The sequence below is a fragment of the Ctenopharyngodon idella genome, chromosome 12, assembly GCF_019924925.1.
Source record: "Ctenopharyngodon idella isolate HZGC_01 chromosome 12, HZGC01, whole genome shotgun sequence".
In the NCBI taxonomy this organism is placed as follows: Eukaryota; Metazoa; Chordata; class Actinopteri; order Cypriniformes; family Xenocyprididae; genus Ctenopharyngodon; species Ctenopharyngodon idella.
In genome coordinates, this window is record NC_067231.1 from 16,238,936 (window position 1) to 16,263,608 (window position 24,673).

Below are 24,673 nucleotides of genomic sequence, written 5' to 3' on the forward strand. Positions count from 1 at the left end.
TTGTCCTGGGGTTCTGAAACTTTGCGAGGAGAATCACACAAACTTTGGTCATATGCCTTACAAAACCTGAACTCCACAACACACTGACCAGCCTTCCGCTGGAAATGAACTGAAGGAAAATCTAAGAAGTTAAGAAGCCCATAAGAACGTTCCTAAGTGAAGTTCTTGAAAAATTCTGAAAAGAAAAAAAAGAAAAGAAAAAGATTGTATGGCGATTCTTGTGGATGACTTGCTGATCATCTCAATGAAAAAAGGTAATCTAATTTCTGCTGCTGTAATTAAAAGATTACTTCACTTTAAAGGGGTAAAATAAGTCTCTGATATCCCCAGAGTGTGTATGTGAAGTTTCAGCTCAAAATACCCCACAGATATAGTATGTTAAATTTGTCACTTTTTGAGGGTGAGCAAAAACGCTCCGTTTTTGTGTGTGTCCCTTTAAATGCAAATGAGCTGCTGCTCCCAAGAAGGCGGCGGAGTTTCAAGAGCTTGTGTTAGCAGCGCTGATTACCTCAGACTCACTGAAAATGTCATAAACGGTTCAGCCTTTTATGTTCAAACCGGAGTCGGACAATGATGGAGAGACTTAAGAAGAAGTGACAACATGTAGAATGCAACAGGACGTTTCTGAACGGTTAGTTGATGAATTTATGTAGCTGATGTGGAGTTAACTATCTTAAAGTCATTGATTAGCATTTTCTGTCAGGATAATCTATAAATCGCTCATCTGGGAACTGTTGTAAGATGCCTACAGAGCCAGAGAATATATGCTGCATGAAGATAGAACAGGTATAGTTTAGTTTAATTACAGTTATACCTTGTCATACTATTGCTTTTGTGTTACGTACTGTATTGCAATAACATGGCCTCACCCCTTTGTTGCGTGTTCTCAGGGGCAGGGTTTATGTAAATTTTAGGTTTTGTGATGTCACTAACCCGGGAAGAAGCTCGTTGCAGTCCCTACCAGCCGTTTGTTGTAGTCCTTAAACAGAGAATTCTTTAAAAGAAAATATCTTGCTTTGCATTGAACTTTGAGCATCCTAACTTTGCAGATGTTGCAGATGCTCTAACAGCAACATTACATACTAACTAAAGTTAAAAAAGTGAAATCATAATCAACCTCCCCTTTAAAATGAAAATTACCCCAAAATTTTCACACTCAAGCAATTCCTAGGTGTGTATATGACTTTCTTCTTTCTGCTGAACACAGTCTGAGTTATATTAATAAATATCCTGACGAATCCAAGCTTTATAATGGCAGTGAACGGGACCAGTGAGTATGAATATGAAGTATTGAAAATTGGTATTAAAATTTTAAAGTAGCAAGAGGAAGTTATCATTTTGAAAAAGGTGAGGGGGTAGATTAATATAAACCTCAGGATGAGTGACAGAGAGATTAAAGAAGACTACTACATCACATAACAAAATGTATAGTTAGGGATCAAAGATTTTGTTGGGCATGCTCCAACTTAAATGTTCAATAAGCACCTAGATGTGGAGATGCTCGCCAACCAACACAAGTCGTGAGATGAAATAAGTGCACACACAATCTACAGCCAAATCATCTTGTTGGCAAATGTCTGTTCTGTCTACTATCCTCCTATTACTCAGTCTGAAAATCTGGATATAACATACACACTTTATCCATCCAACAAACACACACCCATACACACACTCTTTCGCCTTCCTATAGACCTTTCAGTAACCTTATCCAAAACAACACATTCTTTCAATAAAATCCACCACTGAGCTCACTTTTGCTGCTGCCATGTACGCTGATCCAAGCCCAATTATTTCAGCATCCTGCCATTGCTGCTAATAAATCAGCAGGTTAAAGTTACCAAACAGAGGATTTGGGTCCCACCCCCCCAAAGTCCAAGGACTTGAACCCAACCACCCCCCTTCCACTTTCTACTCATTACTCCTCTCACTAAAATACTGCATGATGTCATGGTCTGAAAAATGATAGCAATTAATCAGAGCTACCGAATCCTACCCATTCAACTAATCACAATTATACAAACAGATGAATCATCATTTGAGGCAAAAGCCTGCTAACTACCACACACCAGAAAAAAGAAAAAAAAGAAAAAAAAAGGCAAATTAAAGTTAAACTTTGCAGTCCTTTTGTCATCATGACTGCATTTGATGTCTGAAACTGATATATAAAATTTCAAGTTCAAATCAAAAACAATTGCATATAGAAATTCATAGTGCAAAGCTCAGTGGGCTGATTGAATTTGGTGAGAAAAACACATTGGACTTTTTGTCTGAAAAACTGGTTTTTCTACATATAAAATGTAAACTGAGATTTTTCTGAGGGCAGCCAGCATCTAAAATTGCTGAGGACTTGAGCCACAGGTCAGACTATGTTTATTTAGAGGAAAGAAGAGATTTATTTTGCATTTCATTTCACTTAGGAGAAAATAACATGCATTCACTGCACAATTTCACTATAAGATCGAATGCTGATGTACAGCTGTTAAATATGAATTCTGGAACGCACTTATACACCTTATTTCAGTACTTATAAAGTAAATACTTCTGTAGGGCCATTAACAAGTAATGTATTTTTGTGTTAACAATTGAACTGAACAGAAGGTGCATTTATTGTCCATTATCTATCACACACAATGAATGTACTAATGTTTCTAAAAGAAGTCTTATGCTCAGAAAATTTGCATTTTTTTCATAAAATACAGAAAACAGTAATATTTTGAAAAATAATTACAATTTAAAATAACCGTTTCTATTTTAATTATTTTTAATTTATTCATTTGACGGCAAAGTTAAATTTTCAGCATCCATTACTCCAGGCTTTAGTGTCACATGATCCTTCAGAAATCATTCTAAATATGCCGGTTTAATGCTTAAGAAAGCTGAGAATATGTCTTTTTACTTTCAATGTTGAAAACAGTTGTGCTACTTAAAAATCATGATGGATTTTTTCAGAATTCTTTGATGAACAAAGTTCAAAAGAACAGCATTTATTTGAAATCAAAATGTTTTGTAACATTATAAAAGTTTTTACTATCAATTCTGAACAATTTAATGCATCCTTGCAGAAAAGAAATATTAATTTCTTTCCAAAAAAAAAAAAACTTTTTGACCCCAAACTTTTGAATGGCAGTGTATATATTGTGAATACAACATGCAATTACATTGTGACCATGCAGTCTATTTAGATGCATTCAAATATTATTTAGCCTTAATGTGTCACACTTCAGTATAAACTGGGTATAAAATTAGACACAAGGTCTGTCAGGAAGACAGACAGGACCTTAGGTTAAGGATTTAAAAAGTCAACATCAGTCCAGAAGAGTTACGCTACAGTACCACCTTCAATAAATGATCTCCCCACAAGCACTTTTGTCCAGTATACTTGTTACGTAGTAAAAGAAATCAAATACATGTCAAACAACTGCTCAGCTAAATACAAGAAGATCTAATATGTCATTCTGGGATTCTCAAAACCCGCGAATGCAAACAGATGTCAGTGCTCATTCATTGTCACTTTCAAGTACAGTACAGCCTTAAGCCAAACAGGTTTGGGTAACTGATGACAATACAAGTAAACAGAGGTTCTGATTCTGACAGCTCACTGAGAAATTAGATGAAATGGAAGAGCGAACGCTGGACAGAAATCTGGCTTAGATAAAGCTGTGAACGACACGTAAGGGAAAGTGGAACAGACATACATCTACACACCGCAAGAGAGACCACTGGACACAGAGCTGGTGATAGGGTCTGTAAGGTAATGTGGAATGTGGCCTGTGTCATGTTTAGGCAGAGGATATGTGGTCACTCAGGAACTAGAGGATAAGGGTGAACAGTGAGCGTGAGCCAAACACATCACTAACACTATCACGCGAATGCGCATGTATTTATGTGCTTCATGTTCATAAGAGTGTTTTCCACTACGTGTGCTTGAATTATGGCAGCCCACATGTGTCTGGCTTTGACAGTATGTGGAAATTTACATGTGTTTGTAAGTGTGTGTGAGAAGGAAGTTCTCTCACCAAAGGCTCTTTATTTTTGACCAGTCGAATGATCTTGACAGAGTCTTCTTCATCATCAATGTCATCTGGCAAAGGAGGAAGTTCTGGATCGTAACTCTTCCTGGCCACAGTATCATGAACAGACAACAAACTCTGCAACGAGAAAGAGTTGTACATATAAAATCCACAAAAATGCACACAAACAGTAAGACAAACAGTAGTCGCTTGACTGATTTTGTGTAGCTATTCGTTTTGGCTAATCATTCCAGCCTTGATACTCCAAGCATCTGCTTGAATCCTATTGTATAAATCATAGAGCTTTAGAGGTCTGCTTTAGATTACTACCTCCTACTGACAAATAAAGCTGCTTTTGAATTGATTACAGTCACTATTTTACTACAACCCTCTTTGGCAATGTTGTTTGTTATAGCATCTCCAGTAGGGAAAAAAAAAAAAAAAAAAAAAAAAAAAAACTGAATCAAAACCAAGACCAATCATATTGTCATCTTTCATTTGATTAGATTATTATGAGTATTACGAGTATCCTGCTGGGAATACGGCAGCATTGCTGTGAGTTTCCAAGGAGCGAAGACACTTTACGGCAGATGGATGGACAGAAGGCAATGAAGTTCTCAGCCATTTCAGATATTTCACACCTCGGCTCTCAGAGAACGAGCTATAGCTAAAGAATGACGGCATTCAGAGATTCATTACCGAACTGCTTTAACAATGCTGTCAAAAGCAGCTGCAGCTTTTTTCTTTCTTTTTCTCCTTTTCTCCCTTGCATTTCTAACATAAAATTATCTTCCAGTTATGTGCCAGAGATAAAAAATGAGAGGGAATTAAAAAAAAAAAAAAATCCAAAAAAAGAGAGAAGAGACAAGACAGAGAGGAGAAGAAAAGTGTCTGTTTTATGACATGGGATCAAGCTCCAGAACAACACTCAACATGTGGCTAAAGCAGAACAGATGGGAGAGCGAGCGAGAGTGGTGGAAATAAACAGAGAAAGAGAGGCATGTGTCTAGGGAGTGAGTCAATTTCATCAGTCCAGGGTTATACTGACAATTAGATGCAATTATCTGATAATTAATTCATTTTTTTCTTGAACATTTCAGTCCTCACACATAATTAAATGCAGGTAAAAAATAAAGTGGAATCTGGATCAACACTCAATCAATCTACACCACCACTGCTGAATCTGATCATATTTACAGAAATAAATGAATAAAGGCAAGAAAACATACTGTATTTCAATTGAGATCTTCTCACAACATGACCGGAAAAACAGTGTGAGAAATGTGATCCGATTCCTTGACAAATAACTTATGAGCCGATTCACTAGAAAATGACTCTTATTAATCAGTCCTTTTAATAATGAATCACTCAAAACCTCAAACTAATGAGTTCAGTCTGAACTGAATGAATTTGTGGTTAGTGAATCAGTATCACACTGCATGTGACTGACTAAGTGAACTAAGTTATCATTAATTTCAGTGATTTCTATCTTGAAATTAATCAAACATTACTGACTAGCAAATCAGCATTACTGACTAGTTAATACAATGCGTAGTTAAATATACACATTTGTAACAGTGTTTTTTTGCTGATTTGATTAACAAAATCTGCTCATTAAATGAAATACAGACCTAGCACTGAGATACAAAATTGGCCCTCATTATATCAAATCTCATCTCTGATTGGACTATACACATGCCAATCAACCACATCCACACATTTGTAAAGATAGGGAGTATATTATGAGATGTAAACAACTAGTAGAGGCAGAAGAAAAAAAAAAAAAAAATTCACAAGCCAGTGTTTGTGCGTTTCAGATGGAGAAATGAAAAAGAGAGCAGAACATACACATTGCTCTATAGGGTACAATGTTGATAACCTCTACACTAAACACAGATTAGATTGAATGGTGCAGTTGTTTTAAAGTCTCCATGTAGTCAATAATTTTATCCCTTAAAACTCATCTTTCTTTCTTTTTTTTTTTTTTTTTAACGCCATGCCAGCTTTGATGGCAATATTCATGACGAGAGAGAGGTTTAGTTGAAAGAAAAAAAAAGAAAAAAAGAAGAAAAAAAAAAAACCCTAAATAAGATGTTTAAGATTCATTTTTCCTAAAAACCTTAAAACTAAATTTGGATTTACTTGGTTAAAAACCTCTTCAAAAGAACCAACAGAATAAAACAATTTTCTTAAAAGGGTAGAAGTGTCCAGTAACAGTCCAGTAAAATATGTTTAATGGACAGTGGATTCAGGCAAGATGGACACTTTGGATAGTTTTCTCCTGAAAGTAAAAATGTATGTGTTAGTCTTTAAAACTCATCTTTGATCAGCAAAATTACATATTTAAATGTTTTTCCTGTGAAAAAAATTCTTAATGCCTCAAAATATATCTTGAATGTAACTCTACACCCTTGCCTCATTTAATATACACGGCTCTATGAATATGATAATTAGCCCCGCCTCCACTCGCACAAGCTCACTCTGTCAACTTACTGAGGTAAACGCTGCACAATGGTATCGCTTTTTACAATGTCAGACACATAACGGTAATTAATATGATTAGCGTTTTGCTTGACTATGTTATCAAACAGCTAATAACGTGTTGCTAATGTTACACAAACCATGTTCCCGTTCGTGAGTCAGACAGCTGTTTTCTAACAATCAATATCCTTAGAAACGCTTTGAACAACTCAGAACGTCAGTGGAGAAAGGCATATAATTCATCATAACATCGTAATATGCATCATAAAACCGCAATATTGCTAAATCTACCCGATTTTTCAAATCAACAGAAAAATATACTGGGATAACCTTCTTTTGAGACTCCCTTGCGCGGTCAGTTAATAATATGCTGAAGCCCGCTGGCATGTTGCTGGTTACAAGGTAGTTTGTGACGTCAGAAACACCAGCGATTTCAAACCGTGGGTTTGAGACTGTCTTTGGTTTACTGCAATTTTAAAGAGAAAATACTCACCAATGGTGTTGACTTATGAATTTGCAAATGGTTTGTCTTAAAGCATGTTAAATACACCAGATAGACATATAAACAACATTAAAAACTTGATTTTCACCACAGGGGGACTTTAAGCAAACTGAAGTGGAAGATTTTTAATTGCAACTTAGTTGCCATTCCTTCCATTCCTCCAGATGACCAGATCAATTCTTTAACTAAATAAAAAAAAGCCTTTACATCAGATAGTGTTACACTTAGACTTGAATAAAATATCTCAGTATAAATATTGTCAAAGCATCAAGGCATTAACCATCTGCAACCACATTTTTTCCCTATTACTCTTTCTTTGTCTTCCTTCACTGAGGGTAAAATCGATGTGGCGTTGTGTTTTGGTTTTTGGGAGTTTTCCTAAAACATGGTGTGGCCAAGGAAAGCCACAGCTTGCCATGCCGACCCCAAGCCACACATTTATATAAAAAAAAAAAAAAAAGAACATGCTTTTAATCTTTGAAAGATAATTAATAACACTGTTAAATGTATCCTGCAGCCAATCTCAAAATGAATATCCATTTTTTATACTGTTATGATGCCTAAATTCACTTATAACATTTAAAATGATCTGTTTTAGTTTTTAGCGTTTTACACAAATTAGTATTGAATCTGCAATTGATCAGTTATTGGTCATAACATGAAAATAATTATCAGCATCAGTATTGGCTGGAACTTTAATATCAGCACAACTTAGTAACTTCATTAATGCCATAAAGAAGCTGCACTCAAATCAAATTTCATGTCAGTCTAGTCCCTACATGATGAGTAGTGAAAACAATGAGTCAAACCATCATACTTTCGGGAACACTGCAAAAAAAACCGCCCCAATCCCCCCTCCTCACCATGAAATATCAAAATGCATGTCCCTAAAAAAAAACATAAGGTTGGCATTCTTTAAAGCTCTGAAAAAGGACTGCATACTGAAATCTGACTTTACTGTCCATTCACGGAAAGGATTACTTCAAGAAAATTCTAACATTTCTCTGCCTTACATTTGATTAGTCCAATCTAAAACACGGTCTTCACATTTCCCTGATGAGTGAAATTGTGTGGCAGCGTAATAGCTCCACTCTGTTCCCACAGAGTCTGTATACTCTCCAACAACCCATTCTAAATTCACTATCCTGCCTTGCACAACACACTCAAACACATACAGGTATAAAGGGTGTTTTGTGGAGCTAAACTCTCTCCTGAGGTTGGAAGAACTGGGGTCAGCATCAGGCCAGGTGGCAAAAGAGTGAATTGAGGGTCAAAAGCAGTAACTCATTTCTTCATGTACTCTTGCAATGTGTGTATGTGTGCGCGCATGTTAATTAGTTATAGTGGGCCTCCTACAATAACAAATTGCTGAACTTGTTCAAATAAAGTCTGGGAAATGTAACTGGGCATGCAGCTCTCATTAGGAAAGAGTTTGTCATCTGAACAGTCATTATTCAACCTGCTGAACTAACTACCCATACACACGTCTGCACAAAATCTACACACACAAGCGCAAGAGAAAAGGGCAAAGCAATACACTTCTATCTATTTTCCTACACAAACTTGAGCCACTCATCTCCTCTTTCTCGTTCCTTCTTTCTCACTCAGACCAGAGCAGCTCTTTCTTTCCGCAACACACGGGTTGCCATAATTGCCGCTTTCATCAATGTCAATATAAGTCAGTAAGCGGGTCTAATATGAGTAAAATGTGTTTTTTCATGTGTGAATCATAAAGGAGGGAGGAGGAAGGAGATCATTTAATAGGTTCTGATTTATGTCTGGTCACAGGGAATGGATCATTTCAACACTAATTGAGAGTGATACAGTTACTATCGTACAGAGACGCCATTCTAGTCCCCAGAAGCCATCTGCTAGCGCTTTACACAGCACCAACAGACACTGGGTTAAAGGCATAAGGGAAAGAAAAAGAGAGTAAGAGAGGAACAGACTATAGGAATATAAGGACAGAGAGTACTATGATGATATAGCCAGACTACAGATTAAAGGTGAGATGAACGACAATTCCAGTCTTTAAGAATTTAAAAATATTAAGCAAAAATACTGATCAACTGTGTCAATAAATATTTTTATAATGTTACAATAGATTTCTATTTCAAATAAATGCTGTTCTTTTAATTTTTTTTATTCAAAAATCATGGTTTCCACAAAAATGATAACAAAGGTAATAGTAAGAAATGTTTCTTGAGCACCAAATCAGAACATTAGAATGATTTCTGAAGGATCATATGACACTAAAGACTGGAGTAATGGCTGATAAAAAATAAAAAATAAAAAAAAATAAACCAGCTTTGCCAGATGTGTCCAACCTTTCAACTGGTAGTGTACAAGTGTTCTATCTGAAGGCATATGTGCTAACAATAATGTGTTTATTTACTCTCTTACCTTTACATGTGGTTTGGACAGTAGCTTGACAAGCTCTCTGATCTCATTACTTGCACTTCTTCCCTGAAGCTCCTCTGTCAACTGAAGAAAAAGATGAGGGAGATAGTGTGAAAGAAACAGAAACCAGAGAGCAAGAGAACATGAGCATCTATAACATCCATGAACACATGCATTGGTCATACAGACATAAACACATACATTATGAATAATTGGATTATAAATGTCTCCCTTGTGGCAGGTAGCAGGTGGAGGGTGTGTGTGTGTATGTTTAAGAGATTGAGAGATTTATAGCAGCACAGATGCAGACTAAATGAGGCACAGAGACACGTTGCTGTTCCTCTAAGCGAGGAGAAAGACAGAGAGAGATGGGCTTGCTCCCCAGATCCATTTGAAGTGTTACTCCTGGGCCACAACCTTATTACTGACCTCACTCACTCTGGATGTGTGTATATGTGTGTGTGCGCCTGTGTGTGTGGACTGAGTCTGCTGAAATGCTGTAATCAGTGTTTAAAGAATCACTCTCTTGGGATGTCAGTAGACTTTTCCAGTAACCAGCCAAATGGAAGGTGACGTTCAGTTGAGTAATGGTGACAGTGACCCTTAGTGACACACACACACACACACACACACACACACACACTCCATCGTGTACAATAGATACATACCAACAACTGCAGCTAGTGTTGTGGCAAGCAGAGGTCACATATGGAGAAACAGCATGCACTGAACAGAGATCAGTCTTTCATGATCATATTTTTGCACATGTACTGTACACTCTAAAAAGTAATTCAGGTAACCTGTTAACACAACCTAAATAAATGCATGGTTGCAAGTTAAAAATTCTAATTTAGTGATTTAATTAAACTTATTACGTTGCAAACATTATTTTTTGAGTTCAGTTAAGAGTTTTTGTTAATCATTACATTAACTTTAATATTGTGTGATTTTAAACTAAAATTTCTGCTTAATTGATTTTTTTTTTCTTCAAAATTAAGTTGCAGTAACTATTTGAAATTGTCTTGATAATTTTGTAAATTGGGTAGTAGATTTCTAGTTCCCATCATGCTTTGCAGAGGACTGGATAAGTATGGAGGACCACAAGTGTCTTGGAAATAGAAATAAAGCATTTCATTAAATAACAACTAATTGTACAATAGGCATGAATACATTTGTTTACAAAATTAATCTATAAATAAATAGACTAAATAGCAAAGTAATTCATTACTTGATATTTTACTGGGCAACAAATAGCAATTATAAAAAGAATTTATAAATGAACTATTATGTACATAACTAACATTAAACTGTGCCTTTAAATAGGGTTTTTACAAAAACAACAAAACACTCAATAAGTACATCATTTAAAAATACATTATTAATGAATTCATAAATAGTGGAATTTCAAATTGCATTTGAAAATGCAATTTAAAAAGAAAAATAAGTATGCTAATTGGATTCACAAACTGAATTAATCAGGCATTTAAAAGAGCAATACCATTACCCATTTGCATTTCCCCACCATTTTTCCTTATTCTATTAGCTATTCAATTTGCTTAGTCAATTAGCGCCTCCTTTTATCTTTCCCATTTAGACTGTCCGCGACACTTTGGGCCTTAAAACAAGGTAAAACAATGCAAATTAGCTATTGTGGCATGGACAAGCTCTCTGAAAATAACTAGTAAATAACTTTAATAATCAAATCATATGTAGCATATTCATCCTTTTTACATTCAAGCTACATGTGCATTCCAGCATATTTAGAACATGTGGTGGTAGGCTTTTTTTCTTTTACAATGTCATTTTAAAATACTTGTGGTGTGGTGATTATTAATACTTTTTAATTAACACTAAAACAGAGTCCTCACTTCTTAGGCCCACTGGGTTATTTTTAAACACTTCTTTGTTTGGTAACTAGGACTCTATTGTTGTATTGATTAATGTCCATGATGAATAAGGCTGAGTTGAATTTCATTTATTTGTCTTGAAAAATACAATAATTGAAATAAATAGATGTATAAAAAAAAAAAAAAGTTGAAAATAAGCTAAACTACAAAGCAATTTTAAACTGTAAAATATAGACGTAAGTGGCAATCACTGGGGTCCATGGGCCCAATTGAAACGTAAAAATGATGTGGATTTTACAGAAAAGTCTATCTTAAATCTTCACTGAAATTTAGGGTTTAATGAAATGGGTTACAGCAACACACAGGTGTCCAAAAGGGCAACTGGCTTTCAAAAGAAATCATTCCCTGTTACTGATAGATTAAACATTCTTTTTTGCATGATCTATAAAATAGTATTTTAATGTGAAACTGTAAAACAATGTTCCTCCGAATCTTGCCGCATTTAACGTTAATGGATCACCAGGTAAGTGATCTACACATCTGTCCATGACATGCCAGGTGATAACCAATCAGAGAGCTTGTTACATCCATCCCAACATAGCTATTTTGCATTGTTTTACCTCATTTTACCAGCGCAAGGCCCAAAGTGTCACGGAAAGGCTAAAAGGAGAAACTAAATGACTAAGAAAATCGAATAGCTAATAGAAAAAGGAAAAACAGTGGGGAAATGGGAATGCAAATGGGTAATGGAATTGCCCTTATAAATGCCTCATTGAAACCTATATTTTTAATTCAATTTGTGAATCCAATTACTTATTTCTTTTTTTAAATAACATTTAAATACAATTACACTCATTCATAAAGAAAACGGTTTCAATTTAGTCTATTTATAGATTTATTAGTAAACAATTTTTAATGCTTAATTTTCATAGTACAATTAGTTATTAATTAATGAAATGTTTACTTTTCCAAGACACTTGTAGTCCTCCACAGATAAGGAGAGTAAATGTTGAAATTAAGTGTTATTTTATGGGTTTTTAGTAAAGGGAAAGACCTGTTAGATTAATGCTGTTATGTTTGACATTTAAAAGAATTTCTGTAATGTTGAAGTTTTTGTGGTTACCATTGTGAGAAGACTACATGAAGGTAAACACTACATTGACTTTATAAGCAATGACTGTGATAATGCCAGTGACAAGTAATATCCTACTTCATTAAATATACATGCTAAATAAATTACATTTAGCATGTGCTATGATGGCTGTGGATCTTAACTGAAATGGATAAGATTAATTGGTTCCACGGCTACAGCTCAAATAGTTGGAGTGACTTGCCAACTTGCAGTGTTGATCACTCAAAAGAATTGAGTTTGTTACAGATTAAGTTCCTCTAACTCGATATAGTTTGTGGGTTGAAAATTTCATTCAAAGTTGTCATAACACAAAAATTTAGCCAAATGGTTGCATTATTTTTATTTTTTTTTTTTGTTGTTGAGCCAACACAACATTTTTTTAGGCCATGTTAACACCTGGTGTTAAGATGCATTTTGGTCGATCGGATCACATGTGGATGACGCTAAATACAGGTGTAAACGGGGTCTAAAATGTTTTGAGCTTGTCCACTTTTGACCACTTTCAGAGGTAGTCGAACACGCATTAGACCAGATTGTTCTCATGGTGTAGATGCTCATGTGGTCAAATGTGTTCGAACAGACACAAAAGACCGCCTACTCTCTGCCTACTGACCTAATGTGTAAACATTATGGGAAGCGCACTAGCCAGACAGGATTTAAACTTTGTTGGCTGGAGACCCAAGTTTGGTTAGAAGATGAAAAACATACCAAGCACAATTATCTCATCATTCCTGATTTCTAATACACACTGAGCGAACGGTGTGATCTAGCAGCTATCAGAGCAGAAAAAGCTAAAAGGCTCTCCATAAGTTTTTCCGTCATCTCCGGGCACGTTCATATGTAAATTGCGCAAGCTTATTTTGTCCATTAGATCGAAAGATCTAGAGAGAATGAAAAAAACAAATAAAAAATTACCTGCCCATAGACCCTCCCCTCGAAATAATCAGGACAGAAGTGGTTGAAAGTGGACAAACGAGACGGATTCAAATACCAGGTGTAATCGGGTACATGTCTCCCTCAACCAAAATGCATCTTAACACTAGGCGTAAACAGGGCCTTAGAGTGTTGTGTATACACTGGCCCTAAAGTATTTAGACAGTTAAAATATGTGTGTCTTTAAATTAACAGAATAAAATTTTCTGCTCATTATCCTGCTCAATTTACGACTTAGTCTAGAAGTCTAGTCTAGAAAATCTGAAAAATACATTTACAATTTATTATTGATTCAGTTTATATAGAGGTCTATGCTTTGGATTAATATTTTAGTGGGGCAAAATATTAGTATTCAATTTATAAAAGTATTCCATTTATAAAACAATATATTGTTCAAAGTTAAGACTAAAGTATCTGATATTTTGCTTCAAAACAACGATATTCAGTCATTAAGTGTCACTTTAAGTGTCCAATCACTGAAAATAGCATTTACTGACATTTGTGCATTTCAGTGGTTAATAGGGGTGTGATGAGATCTCGTGCCACAAGATCTTGCGAAATTAAAATGTGACAAGATTTCTTATCGAGGTGAAACGGTGTCTCACGAAATTGCCATAACAGTGTGAGGGTGAAAACAGGATACAATATGCCACTACTACGTTTACATTACGAGGCGTAATGTAAACGTAGCGGTGGCATATACTATCACTGTCGTTTTGCTCTTTATATAAATAAAACCCATTTAATTCAGTTGGATAAGGGTCGCTTCAATCCCATCCAGCTTATCCAACACGAGCTGCAGACTCCTACGTAGTGCAACAGGAATCAGAGTTCACTGATCACGTGACGAGAGTAAATCACGAGATGACCGACAAGACCATGGCGGAGGATTCGTTATACAACAGAGCCTAAGTGTCTGATAAATGTCTCATCTTGTAGAATGTGCGCTCAGCACCGCCACTCCGTATTCACAGAGTACTCTTAGGTTAGGCTGTGTAGTTATAACCATCTCTTAGCTCTGTATCATGCTTGAAGAATAATTTGGTCTCTATTTGCACTTTGAATATTGAGAGACTACTTTGATTGTGGTTGCACTTAATTAAAATAAGAGAAAACTGTTATTCATTTTTATTTATACTGTTTTCATTTCTATGATCAATTTGTGGAAAGGATTCAGTAAGGAGGTCAAAAGTTCTCATATGACGTCAAAAGTTCTCATATGAAATCATACAGGAGAGAAGCCAGTCAGTTTGTGGCAAAACCTTTTACAGTGCTTAAATATTGTTGTCTTTTACTGCATATAATTCATACTCAGAAAGTAGAACTGAAATGGCATTCATTACAAGATGATTAGTTGGTTTAAATGCACCTGCAGACTATTTTTCTAGTCATGTATTTTGTCATTAAGGATTTCTTAAAAATACTGTGTAAAAATCTTGTCTTGTCTCGTTCTCGTGAACTCAACCTCGTGAGCTACCCGTCTCGTCACACCCTAGTGGTTAATTAACCTAGAAACTTCATCTCTTTCAAAATAGCTTCTTGATCTTTAATAATGTGGCCCAAAAAATAAATTGCAGACTAACATTCATTGCAAATCAGTGAGAATGTCACACTGGCCTTTTGTCTTACAACAAAAGAAATCTTTTAGGATCTGCAAATTTAGTTTCAGACAGCAAAAAAAAAAAAAAAAAAAAAAAAAAAAAAAAAAAAAAAAAATCACAGTACATCTGGCTTGTGACATCTGTATTATGCCTGGCAATAGAATGATCATCTAAAATAACTCTACAAGCGGTTTCTATTAATCAATCAGGGATATCGTTTTGCTGCTCTGGTGTAATCTGACATAGTTGTTATGCATTTGTCTGACTGACGTCTCCAGAACAGACTTCTGCATCTGAGAGGTATGAGTGGAGTGGAGTATCATCCAGCAGGCTCTGGATCGCTCCATTTTTCCACAGTCTAATGGAAGACACCCGGGACACAATGAGGACTGTAATCTGGCAATTGTTTTGATTCAGACTGAGAACTGCTTGTGGAAGTAACACTCTTTACTGCCCACCTGTGGCAAGAATAAGAACTTCACACCTGCTGCTTAACTTCATAGGATATACTGCTGTTCAGAATAGTGCGTGTATTTCATCTCTGCTAAATCTTTTTGTGGAAATGTATGTGCGCAGAAGAGGAGCTTGCCTGCTGTGTCAGTGCTAGACAGCATCTCAGGCCAGGCGGAGGTTAAAAATGGCATTTAATGCTACACTATAAATTAAAGCTCCATTAGCGAAACTTAACACTCGAATGAGCGGTGGCGGCAAACCCACTACAGTGTTCAAAACAGCAGCACGCCGTATATTCCTCACAGCAACGGATGAAAACGATACGTCTGAAAAAACACAGGAGGGGGCTCCGAGTAATTTGGTTGCTTTGGCTGTTCGACCCTTTGATGGACCGCATCCGCACACACACGCAGATATCGGGTTATCCTTGTGTGGGACCTTTAGGGACACCGAAGGAAAGTGTAAATCTGAGGGGTAAATCTGAGCTACAGTTTGAGAAAGTTCCGTAACGGAAGTCAAGATTTATGGAAACGCGAGAGGACTTGCTGCCGCCGCCCACTGAGACATGAGCGAGCAGGAAACAGACTGATTAGCTCTTCTTGGATCAGTAGAGGATGCAGATTAGAGCACAAAACAACACTTTGTTTGAACAGATGTGGCATCTTTTAATGCAAAAATGCACTTCTGAATAGTCTGGATATTCAAAGTATTTTTGGCCATCTTTACATCAGTACTGACCTGAGGTGCTCTTCTCTAAATCGCCTTTGTGTTCTTTCCTTCTGTCTTTCCTCTCTGTGATCATATCCAGAGTAAACTCCTCCAAGTTTACATAGGTTTGTGTGTGTGTGTATGTCTATGTGGCCATGTTGATATAGTAGTCAGTTTACATTATGCAAGCCGTTGAGAGTTTAAATGTTGAGTGTTTTATAATACTGATGACTAATGTCTTATACAGACACACACACACACACACACACACACACACACACACACTACTCCACGCCTCATCTCGCACTCTCATCTGCAGCCCATCTACTTGTGTTCTCTGCCCCAGACATCCATCCATCTTTTCTCTTTCCTTTAATGACAAGTTCCTCCTGGAGTCAGTCTTAAGCTAGACATGCTGAGAGACGTCTGTGTATGTGTTTTCACAGGCACACATTGTGCATGTGTGTGCGCGTTTACCCATGCAGAAGTGTGTAAAGTTTATGAGCATAAAAGTGTTTTGGTTTTTAACAGGAAGTGTGTGCATGTGGTTCACTCACGTTTTGAGCCAGTGAGCCGGCGCTGTCCAGTACTGGAGTCGGTGCACGGTCTTCATAACACTGTAACTTCTCATGGATCTAATAGGCAGAGGAAGAGAAACAGGAAACAGAGCGATCACTTAAAGTCAATGTGGAATCTAAACTGACCCCGTTTACTTCCCTAATGATCCTGGTCTTATTGAGAACTATTTATCTTTGGAAAACAACCAATGTAATTTTTAATGTAATCTTTAAACAAATTTGGACAAATTGCTTTTTCTTTGAAATGACTTTCCTTTCACATCACTTAAGCCACATGGCTATTCGATAATGTTTACCAAGTCAAATTAAGGGCGCAATGGCAAATTCTGACCGATACTAGTATTACTAATAATTATTTTCATGTTATGGCCAAAAACTAATAAACCTGTAATCATTTTACCTAAATAAATTAAAAATAAAACACCAAAAACTGAAATTAGTTTAAATTCTACAAGTAAACTTTTTTCATGTTTTTAAAGATGAAGTTAAGTGATGACAAAGAAATGTAAAATGCATGCAGTATGATAGAACAACAGATAGAATGAAAGATCGATAGGTAGAACGAAAGAACGATAGATAGAATGTCAGAACGACAGATAGAACGTCAGAACGTACAGAATAGATAGAAGGACAGAACGATAGAATGAAAGAACGATAGAACGACAGATAGAACAAAAGAACGATAGATAGAACGACAGACAGAATGAAAGATGATAGAACGACAGAACAATAGATAGAACAAAAGAACGATAGATAGAATGACAGACAGAATGAAAGAATAGAACGAAAGAATAGACAATGACAGAACAGTAGATAGAACGACAGAACGAGACAGAACGACAGAACGATAGACAGAACGACAGAGCGATAGATCGATCAAACGACAGAACAATAGAACGAAAGAACAATAGAGAGGGACAGAATGATAGAACGAAAGAACGATAGATAGAACGACAGAATGATAGAAAGAACAGACAGAGCGACAGAACGATAGATAGAACGTCAGAACGAAAGACAGATCGATCGAATGACAGAACGATAGATAGAACAACAGATCGATCAGTTGATCGATAGATATTCCTATTGCATAAAAACAAGCCCCACCCAACATTGTTTCTTTCTCTTTTATATCTTGTTTCTCTGAAATACAAATCAGATGGAAGTAAAACAGACTTTAAACAAAAATTCATTTTGATGACATGCAAATTAAAAGTAGAATTTGTGGTAGAATTTAAAAAAAAAAAAAAGACTGTCTTCTGACATGTTTTTAACAGCTGTGTGTTGAAATATCTGTTCAACCATTTCATTCTTGCTGAAATTGTGTTACCAGGACAACATCATGGTAGAGAGCCATGCAGAAGCTACCAGCACGTTTAGACTGGAATTTGTCCTGTGAAATATTATGTAACAGAACACAGCAGTGAATGAGAAATTCACCCGCTACCAAGGGGACTAAATATTTATCAAGAGAAGACAAACGACTCTGCCACCGGGCTAGTTGTCATAGTGAAGCGGAGAGGGAAGGGAACGCCATGAGCCTGGATCGACCAGAGCAGAGAGAGAGCCAAAGATACCATTTCTCTGGATCTGCTTCTCCAGAGCCATTTGTGATGTGGTGAAGCTTGGCCGTGTAAGAACCGTAGTCAGGGCCCGTGACGAACTAACTGTGCTTTCTAAGTCACTCCGTTTGCAACCCTCAAAATGTACTGAACTCCAAGCAGGGTCACCGTCTGTTACTACAGCAGTGGTGTAGAAGCGGAATCTCTCGCGCACCGGCAAACACACTTGCAGGCAAAGAAAAGAGACATAAATATTTCTTATCCACTCAGACACACACAAACTCATACACACTCGGTGGAAGGAGGAATGGAATGTGGGATCCGGTGAAGGATGGAACGTAACTGTCCGGTCCCTGTGCATTCCAGGGAGCGACATCTGTTTAGGCCGTCTGAGCCGTTGCGGAGCGGTTTTGCTCTGTACAGTTTAGATTCCATCAGAGGCTGAGTGAGATTCAATGCCTTTATTTACAGCTCGGGCCGTTCTCCAGCTACCTGCCTGTCCACACAGGAGCGCCAGAGAGCAGACATTTAAAATCCATTACAGAGCCCTTACACTGATCATAGCTCACGTTCCACAGAAAAGAGAGAGCAGGAAATGAGAGCAATGAATCAGAGTAATACCATCAAGCATTAGTGCACCATTATTCCACTACATCACAGAAGCCTTGCAGACCGATAAACAATCGCTTCATTTTTCAGACTAAATTTGCATAGTAGGACAGAGAACAATGTGAACTGGTCACAGCTGTAAAGCTAGTTGATAAGTCGATTAGTGAGGTAGACTTGTTTATATAGTTTTATATAGTCATCTGTTTGAATGCTTCTATTTATCATGTACTTATTTATTTATACTTAAAGTAAATTTGATGTATATTGTATTGTATGACACGACAGATGAGTTTCTCGTCCTTTTTTATTGTCCTTTTCAGACACCTAGTAGAACTGCTAGACTGATGAATGTAGTGAAGCAATTTTAGCTGCACATAGAAAATTGGAGATCGGCAAAGGACCTCAAGCAAGGAATAAAACTGGTTGCTAGAAGCCAGTTTTAAATAATTCAGCTTTTAAAAACGCATAAAGACCCTTGCAAATGGTAACATTCTGTCTGTTTCTCAACAAAAGAATGTGTCTTATGTGAATGTCCCCTAAAAACATGACACAGAGGTTTTCCTTTGACTAGTCATTATAAAATTATGAATTTTTTACTCATCTCAGAATTGACACTTTAGTAATGAGGATTAAAACATATGAATAAACAAAGCAATGCTTCGATAAACACGCTATGTTTTGCGGTCAGGGTTCAGATCACATGCTACAATGGAGCACTGTCTAAATCCTCTTGGACCAGACGTTGAATACCCACAGGCCCTTGACAAAACACGAGCGGAGAACATAAGCAGGTGAGAGAAACGGCAGCCAGTCTGGCCTCCGGGTCCTCCAAGAGCATTCTGCAGCCAAACAAACACAGCTTTAAACACAATTACACTGAACGCTGACAGATACGGAGGAGAGGAAACTTGATGTGGAATTCAAGGAATATGACAACGCAGGGAGAAAAAGGTGAAGGAAGAGAGAGTTGCATATAGAAAGCATCAGAGATAAAGACTCAGTTTCAAAACCTAAGGAGCTGTTTTGCTGGGTACTAGTACTAGGGATCATGTGTGACTGATTTGGAACAATATATTAGTTTATTCATTGATATGGTTAAATAGCATTTTGTAATATTTTTGAAGTTGAGTGAACAGCATTTATTTGAAACAAAAATATTAAGATGCTAAAATGTCTTTTCAGTCACTATTGAGCAATTTAATGCATCCTAATTTAATAGATCCTTCCTGAATCTTACTGACCCCAAAGTTATAAAGTTACAGTAGTGTATATAAGGAACAACTCAATGCATCATACAAATAGTTCTCAAATTATTTTATGACAATAAATTTGATTTTAAATTAACATTTGCCTCACTTTGTCCTCCACTGTGTTTTGTTTTGTTTTTTTCCCTGAGCTCATTGCAGTGCAATTTAGGATTGCTTTCTCTGCAAAGGAAGCCCAAAATAAGCCTCATGGAAAGCAGCATAAAGCCCAAAGTATACTTTCCCCACACTGTCCGAGTCATGTAATTTTTGCCATCAGGAGGGTCTGCACACTCAGTCCGCATGCAGCCTAATTTGTGTAACCGCGTGGACGGTGCGCGCACAACAGCACATGTGCGAGTGACTTGAGTGCTTGAAAACAAAGTCCACTAGATCGAACACATCCCAAACTGTGCGCGAAATGAAGCGGAACACGGAAAATGAAGTATACCTGGGCCTTAATTAAGATGCCTAACTTTTAGGTAGCATGATGCCTGCATAGACAGCTTACTATGTTTTGGAACAGAGCCTAAAATAGATCAAATGAACAGGAATTAAGGAAAACACATTTGATGGAAAACAACACAAAAATCATGCAGGCTTATGGGACTTAGAGACAGTGAGTTGTATGGCAATGGTATGTATTAACGGTGTAGTATTTCTGCTCTGGGCTACTGCTAACATCTATAATGTTGAAATGATATTGACCTCTTCTCTTCCGCTTGTCTCACAGTGACCAGGTGGATCGAGTAACCCCTGATGGTCCAAGGCCTGCGCGGCCCAGAACAGCACCAGCGGCCCTACTGCACCTCATCACCTCACGCTCAAACTGATCGCAGACCTTCTGAGAGCAAGACAGGAAAGGCCTGCAGACAGATGGGCTTGACTGTGAGATGCCTGTCAGAGAGGGATGTTTACACAAACCCCACCGTACAAGACGGATGCGACACACACCTATTTAACTCATCTTTTTGAAGACATTTTTATTTTCTGACTACATCAAGCAGAGTGCAGCAGATACACTGGTAAATGTTCTGGGTAAAAGGTCCATGGCAGAACTTAAACTTAAATAACATTAACATTTAAACCAGCATATCCGTTCCAGAAATGAAGGGCAAAAATCTTTGCAGTGCATTCCTCATTTCTAATATCCATCTTCACAACTCATAAAGCAGAAGGAATGGCACCAATTTACTGCATGTGTGGCACTTGAAATACACCAATTCAGATTTATGGCAGCTACAGCATTTGAACACAGTGAGATCATCCAAAAATGGCAAACAGAGCCCATACTTTCCTTATGAAAGATGTTGAAAAAAGGTGCCCGTCATGTAAAGGCAGAATATGATCTTGTATGAGCTTGTATGAGACACACTCCACTATTCCTCAGATGAGGTCTTGCCCCTGTTTGTGTCTGTAACCAAGCATTAGTGCTCTAATTGCGAGTATAATGTAATACGTCAGTGGCTTTATGGATTAAACATATACTGCATAATATATGTCTGCATTCCATCCCAAGCACATTCAGTTTCCCTGACATACGCACATGTGTGCACACATAAAAAATACACACACTCACTCAAGCGTATGTGTGCATATGTGAACAGAGATATGCATTTGTTGACTCTGGAGCACGCAGAGTCCAGACACTAAATGCAGAAGGCTTGTATTACTCTGGGAATTTATTTTGGATGCAGAATACGGATTATAAAGAATCGGAATCAGACACCAGCTGCTCTTTAAGAGACTTCACAAACATTAATATGGTGGCTCGGTGTTAAGTAGGAAAATGTATAGCCGTAACTGCCAGCGGCAGGGACTCCAACAAATACATTTTCAGCGTCTCGCATTCAACAGTAGGGCAGATGTCTCCATCTGTGCTATAAACTGACATGTAGATAAGTGTGAGATTTGAACTTCCTGACTGAATGGAAAGCTTTAATTTAAAATATTGGAAGTGATTTTATGACTGGTTTTGCCAAGTTGATAAACTGAAATTTAAAAAAAAAGCATACCTACATACCATACCTACTGTTCTCAGGTAGCCTTTTTCCAATTGTGATGTGAACCTTCTGGCCCAGTTCTTGGATGTGATACTGTCTGCGATATTGAATTGGTCATCTTACAAATGCAATATGCAAGGTGTGTGTTGATTTACAGATAGTGAGGTGTACAATTGTTTATTTTGTTTCGTTTATTTGATTAAAAAAAAAAAAAAAAAAAACAGGAAATTTTTGAATATGAAATACTACAATTTTAAATGTCTCAATTTGAATACATTTTTTACAAAAAGTAATTTAATTCTGTGATGGCAAAGCAGCATTACTTCAGTCTAGAGGTCTGCACTCCCACGGCTCTCGATGAGATTTCTTGCAGAGCGGTATTAAATTTCCAAATGAAAAACGGTAACGGTCAGTAACTCTAGTGTACTTCGGATGGGAGCGGGTGGTCTAAAAATGGCCCAGCCACTTCCGACATCCTCTGACAACAGCATATCCACGCTTGAACTTGAAGCGAGCTAAACTGCAGTGGTGTCATTCACCCAGTTCCCTGCCCTGAGCAACCTGGCAAGAAATGTTCTTTGCATCCCAGCCACAAGTGCACCTTCAGAGTAAGCATTCAGCCGTTGGGGTTGGATGGTCGGAACAACTTGAGGGTGAGTAAATGATGAAAGAATTTTTATTTTTGGGGGAACTATCCCTTTAAGTCCATAAGACCATAGGGTGTCCCATTTGTCAATTTAGGTTTCAGAAAGGTGCCTCGCAAGCGCCCCCTTTGCGGTCGATATGCGCCCTCGATGCACACTTTTGCCCATGAGCTCCGCAGCAGACTTCTACTCGACAGTTAAAGCGGCATTAAGTCAAGAAAGTGTGGACTTGGAGGAAGATTGCGAGTGCTTAGGATTCCATTTGGGACAGGGCCTTCATTTGCACTTACGGTCTTATGGACTTACAGTGAGTGTCTATTGGCATGGAGTGAGTGGAGCAGAGTGAGCATTTTCAACTTATTCCTACACAGTGTGAATTGTGGGATTTACAGCAGACCAGAGAGGAGGAGAAAAAAAAAAAAAAAAAAAAAAAGTGTTGAGAGCGGCCGAGAGCGTCAAAAGATTGGGCAGTTCTCAACATTATGCAAATATCAAGCAATAAAACGCATCTGACAGCCAATCGCTGTGAGGTCCAGGTAGTGATGTCTGTCTTGAGCATTTAAAAATATGCAGGTTGTACCAGAGTTTACAGTATGCAGGATTTAGTGTATAAATGCGTCACGAAATTGCGGACTCATAGGAAGACCGTGAGTGTTTAGGGTGACATTTGGGACAGGGCCTAAAAGTTTGCTAACAAGTATTTCTTACTAAAGCAAGGCAGTATTTGACTCTGGTAAGCAGATACATAGCAGACTGGCGGGAGTGGCCTTGAATGGCAACATTCCCAGTGTATTATGGGTGTTTAAATTTCTCTTACCTATTTGGCAACAGCTTTTTTCTCTAGTCAAGGAGCACCGATTTCAATTTTTTTCTGCCCTTCTACTGTACAAGCAGCTTAGCTTTAGTGAAAGCCCATTTTGCCTGTGGTGAAGTACCCCTTTTAAGTGACTTTATGCAGTCACACACTGACTTTAAATGTAACAAACGGAAGTCATTTAAATATGATTTCTAGCAATTTCTAGCATTTAGTGAGATCAACTTTTGAATCAAATATATAATGCTAAAATTAATTGGTAACACTATATTTTATTTTAAAAAGTAAAAAGCTGTAAAAGAAGGCCCATATATGGAGATGGTTTGGGCATATTTTATGCAAATTAAAATACAAAACAATCCACACAATTATTAGTGAATGAGACCTGCTATCCCGCTCCCTTGCCACTGAGGTTACTGGATCCTAGCTAAACTTTTTCAAGTCCCAAACTGCCTTTTCCATTGTGAAAATGCATGAAACAAGGCCAGATTGGACGCCTCAAGCACGCTGTCAGTGGAAAAGCAAGTAACCATTTGAGCTCCACACAGCTTATGCGATGGCAGATCTAAAACCTCAGACTCCTCCGAGTTGGTCACCTATCCCCAGCGCCCCACAGGTGTATGCCATGTTGGCCCTGGAGGGTTGAATACAGGAGTCTGCGTTTAATCTGTTTTCATCTTGTAACAACACTTACAGAAATGCACAGAGGTGAAAACCGCAGGCATTAGCAGCTGATCTGACAGCTGTGTCAAGCAAGCTTACAACCCAAAGATTGGTATGATTAGTTATGATGGGAAAAAAAAAAAAAAAAAAAAAAAATCCAATCTTCATGAGATATGAAAAAATTATTTAAAATATTGGATGACAGTGTAATTACAGCCTTACAAACAAAATTCAGAAAAAAAAAAAAAAAAAAAAAAAATCAGATCAAACTTTATAGGATAGAGAGTCTCTATCTTATATCCTATATCCTAAGAGACCTTAGGAAAGAACTGGGCTTTACTTAAAGCCTTTATGTATGATGCATTATAAAAGTATTCATGCACGTTGTAATGCATTTTATCGTTTATATTATAAATAATTGTAACCAAAGTTAAAATGCATTATAATATTTGTACATTCCTTGTTAGATCTGAAATTGGTTGTTTGTCATGT

The 24,673-nt window shown here is 37.3% G+C and overlaps 1 protein-coding gene across 2 annotated transcripts in view; it reads right to left on the reverse strand.

Annotated features, from left to right (window-relative positions):
• Positions 1-24,673, reverse strand: part of mpp7a (MAGUK p55 scaffold protein 7a) — a 124,333-nt gene that overhangs the window by 54,784 nt on the left and 44,876 nt on the right. For both annotated transcript variants that reach the window (XM_051914230.1, XM_051914231.1), the window contains 3 exons: positions 16,625-16,702; positions 9,397-9,477; positions 4,017-4,148 (listed from right to left, as the gene is read on the reverse strand). In XM_051914230.1, coding sequence (XP_051770190.1) covers positions 4,017-4,148; positions 9,397-9,477; positions 16,625-16,702 — 291 coding nt within the window. The remainder of the gene's footprint in view (positions 1-4,016; positions 4,149-9,396; positions 9,478-16,624; positions 16,703-24,673) is intronic.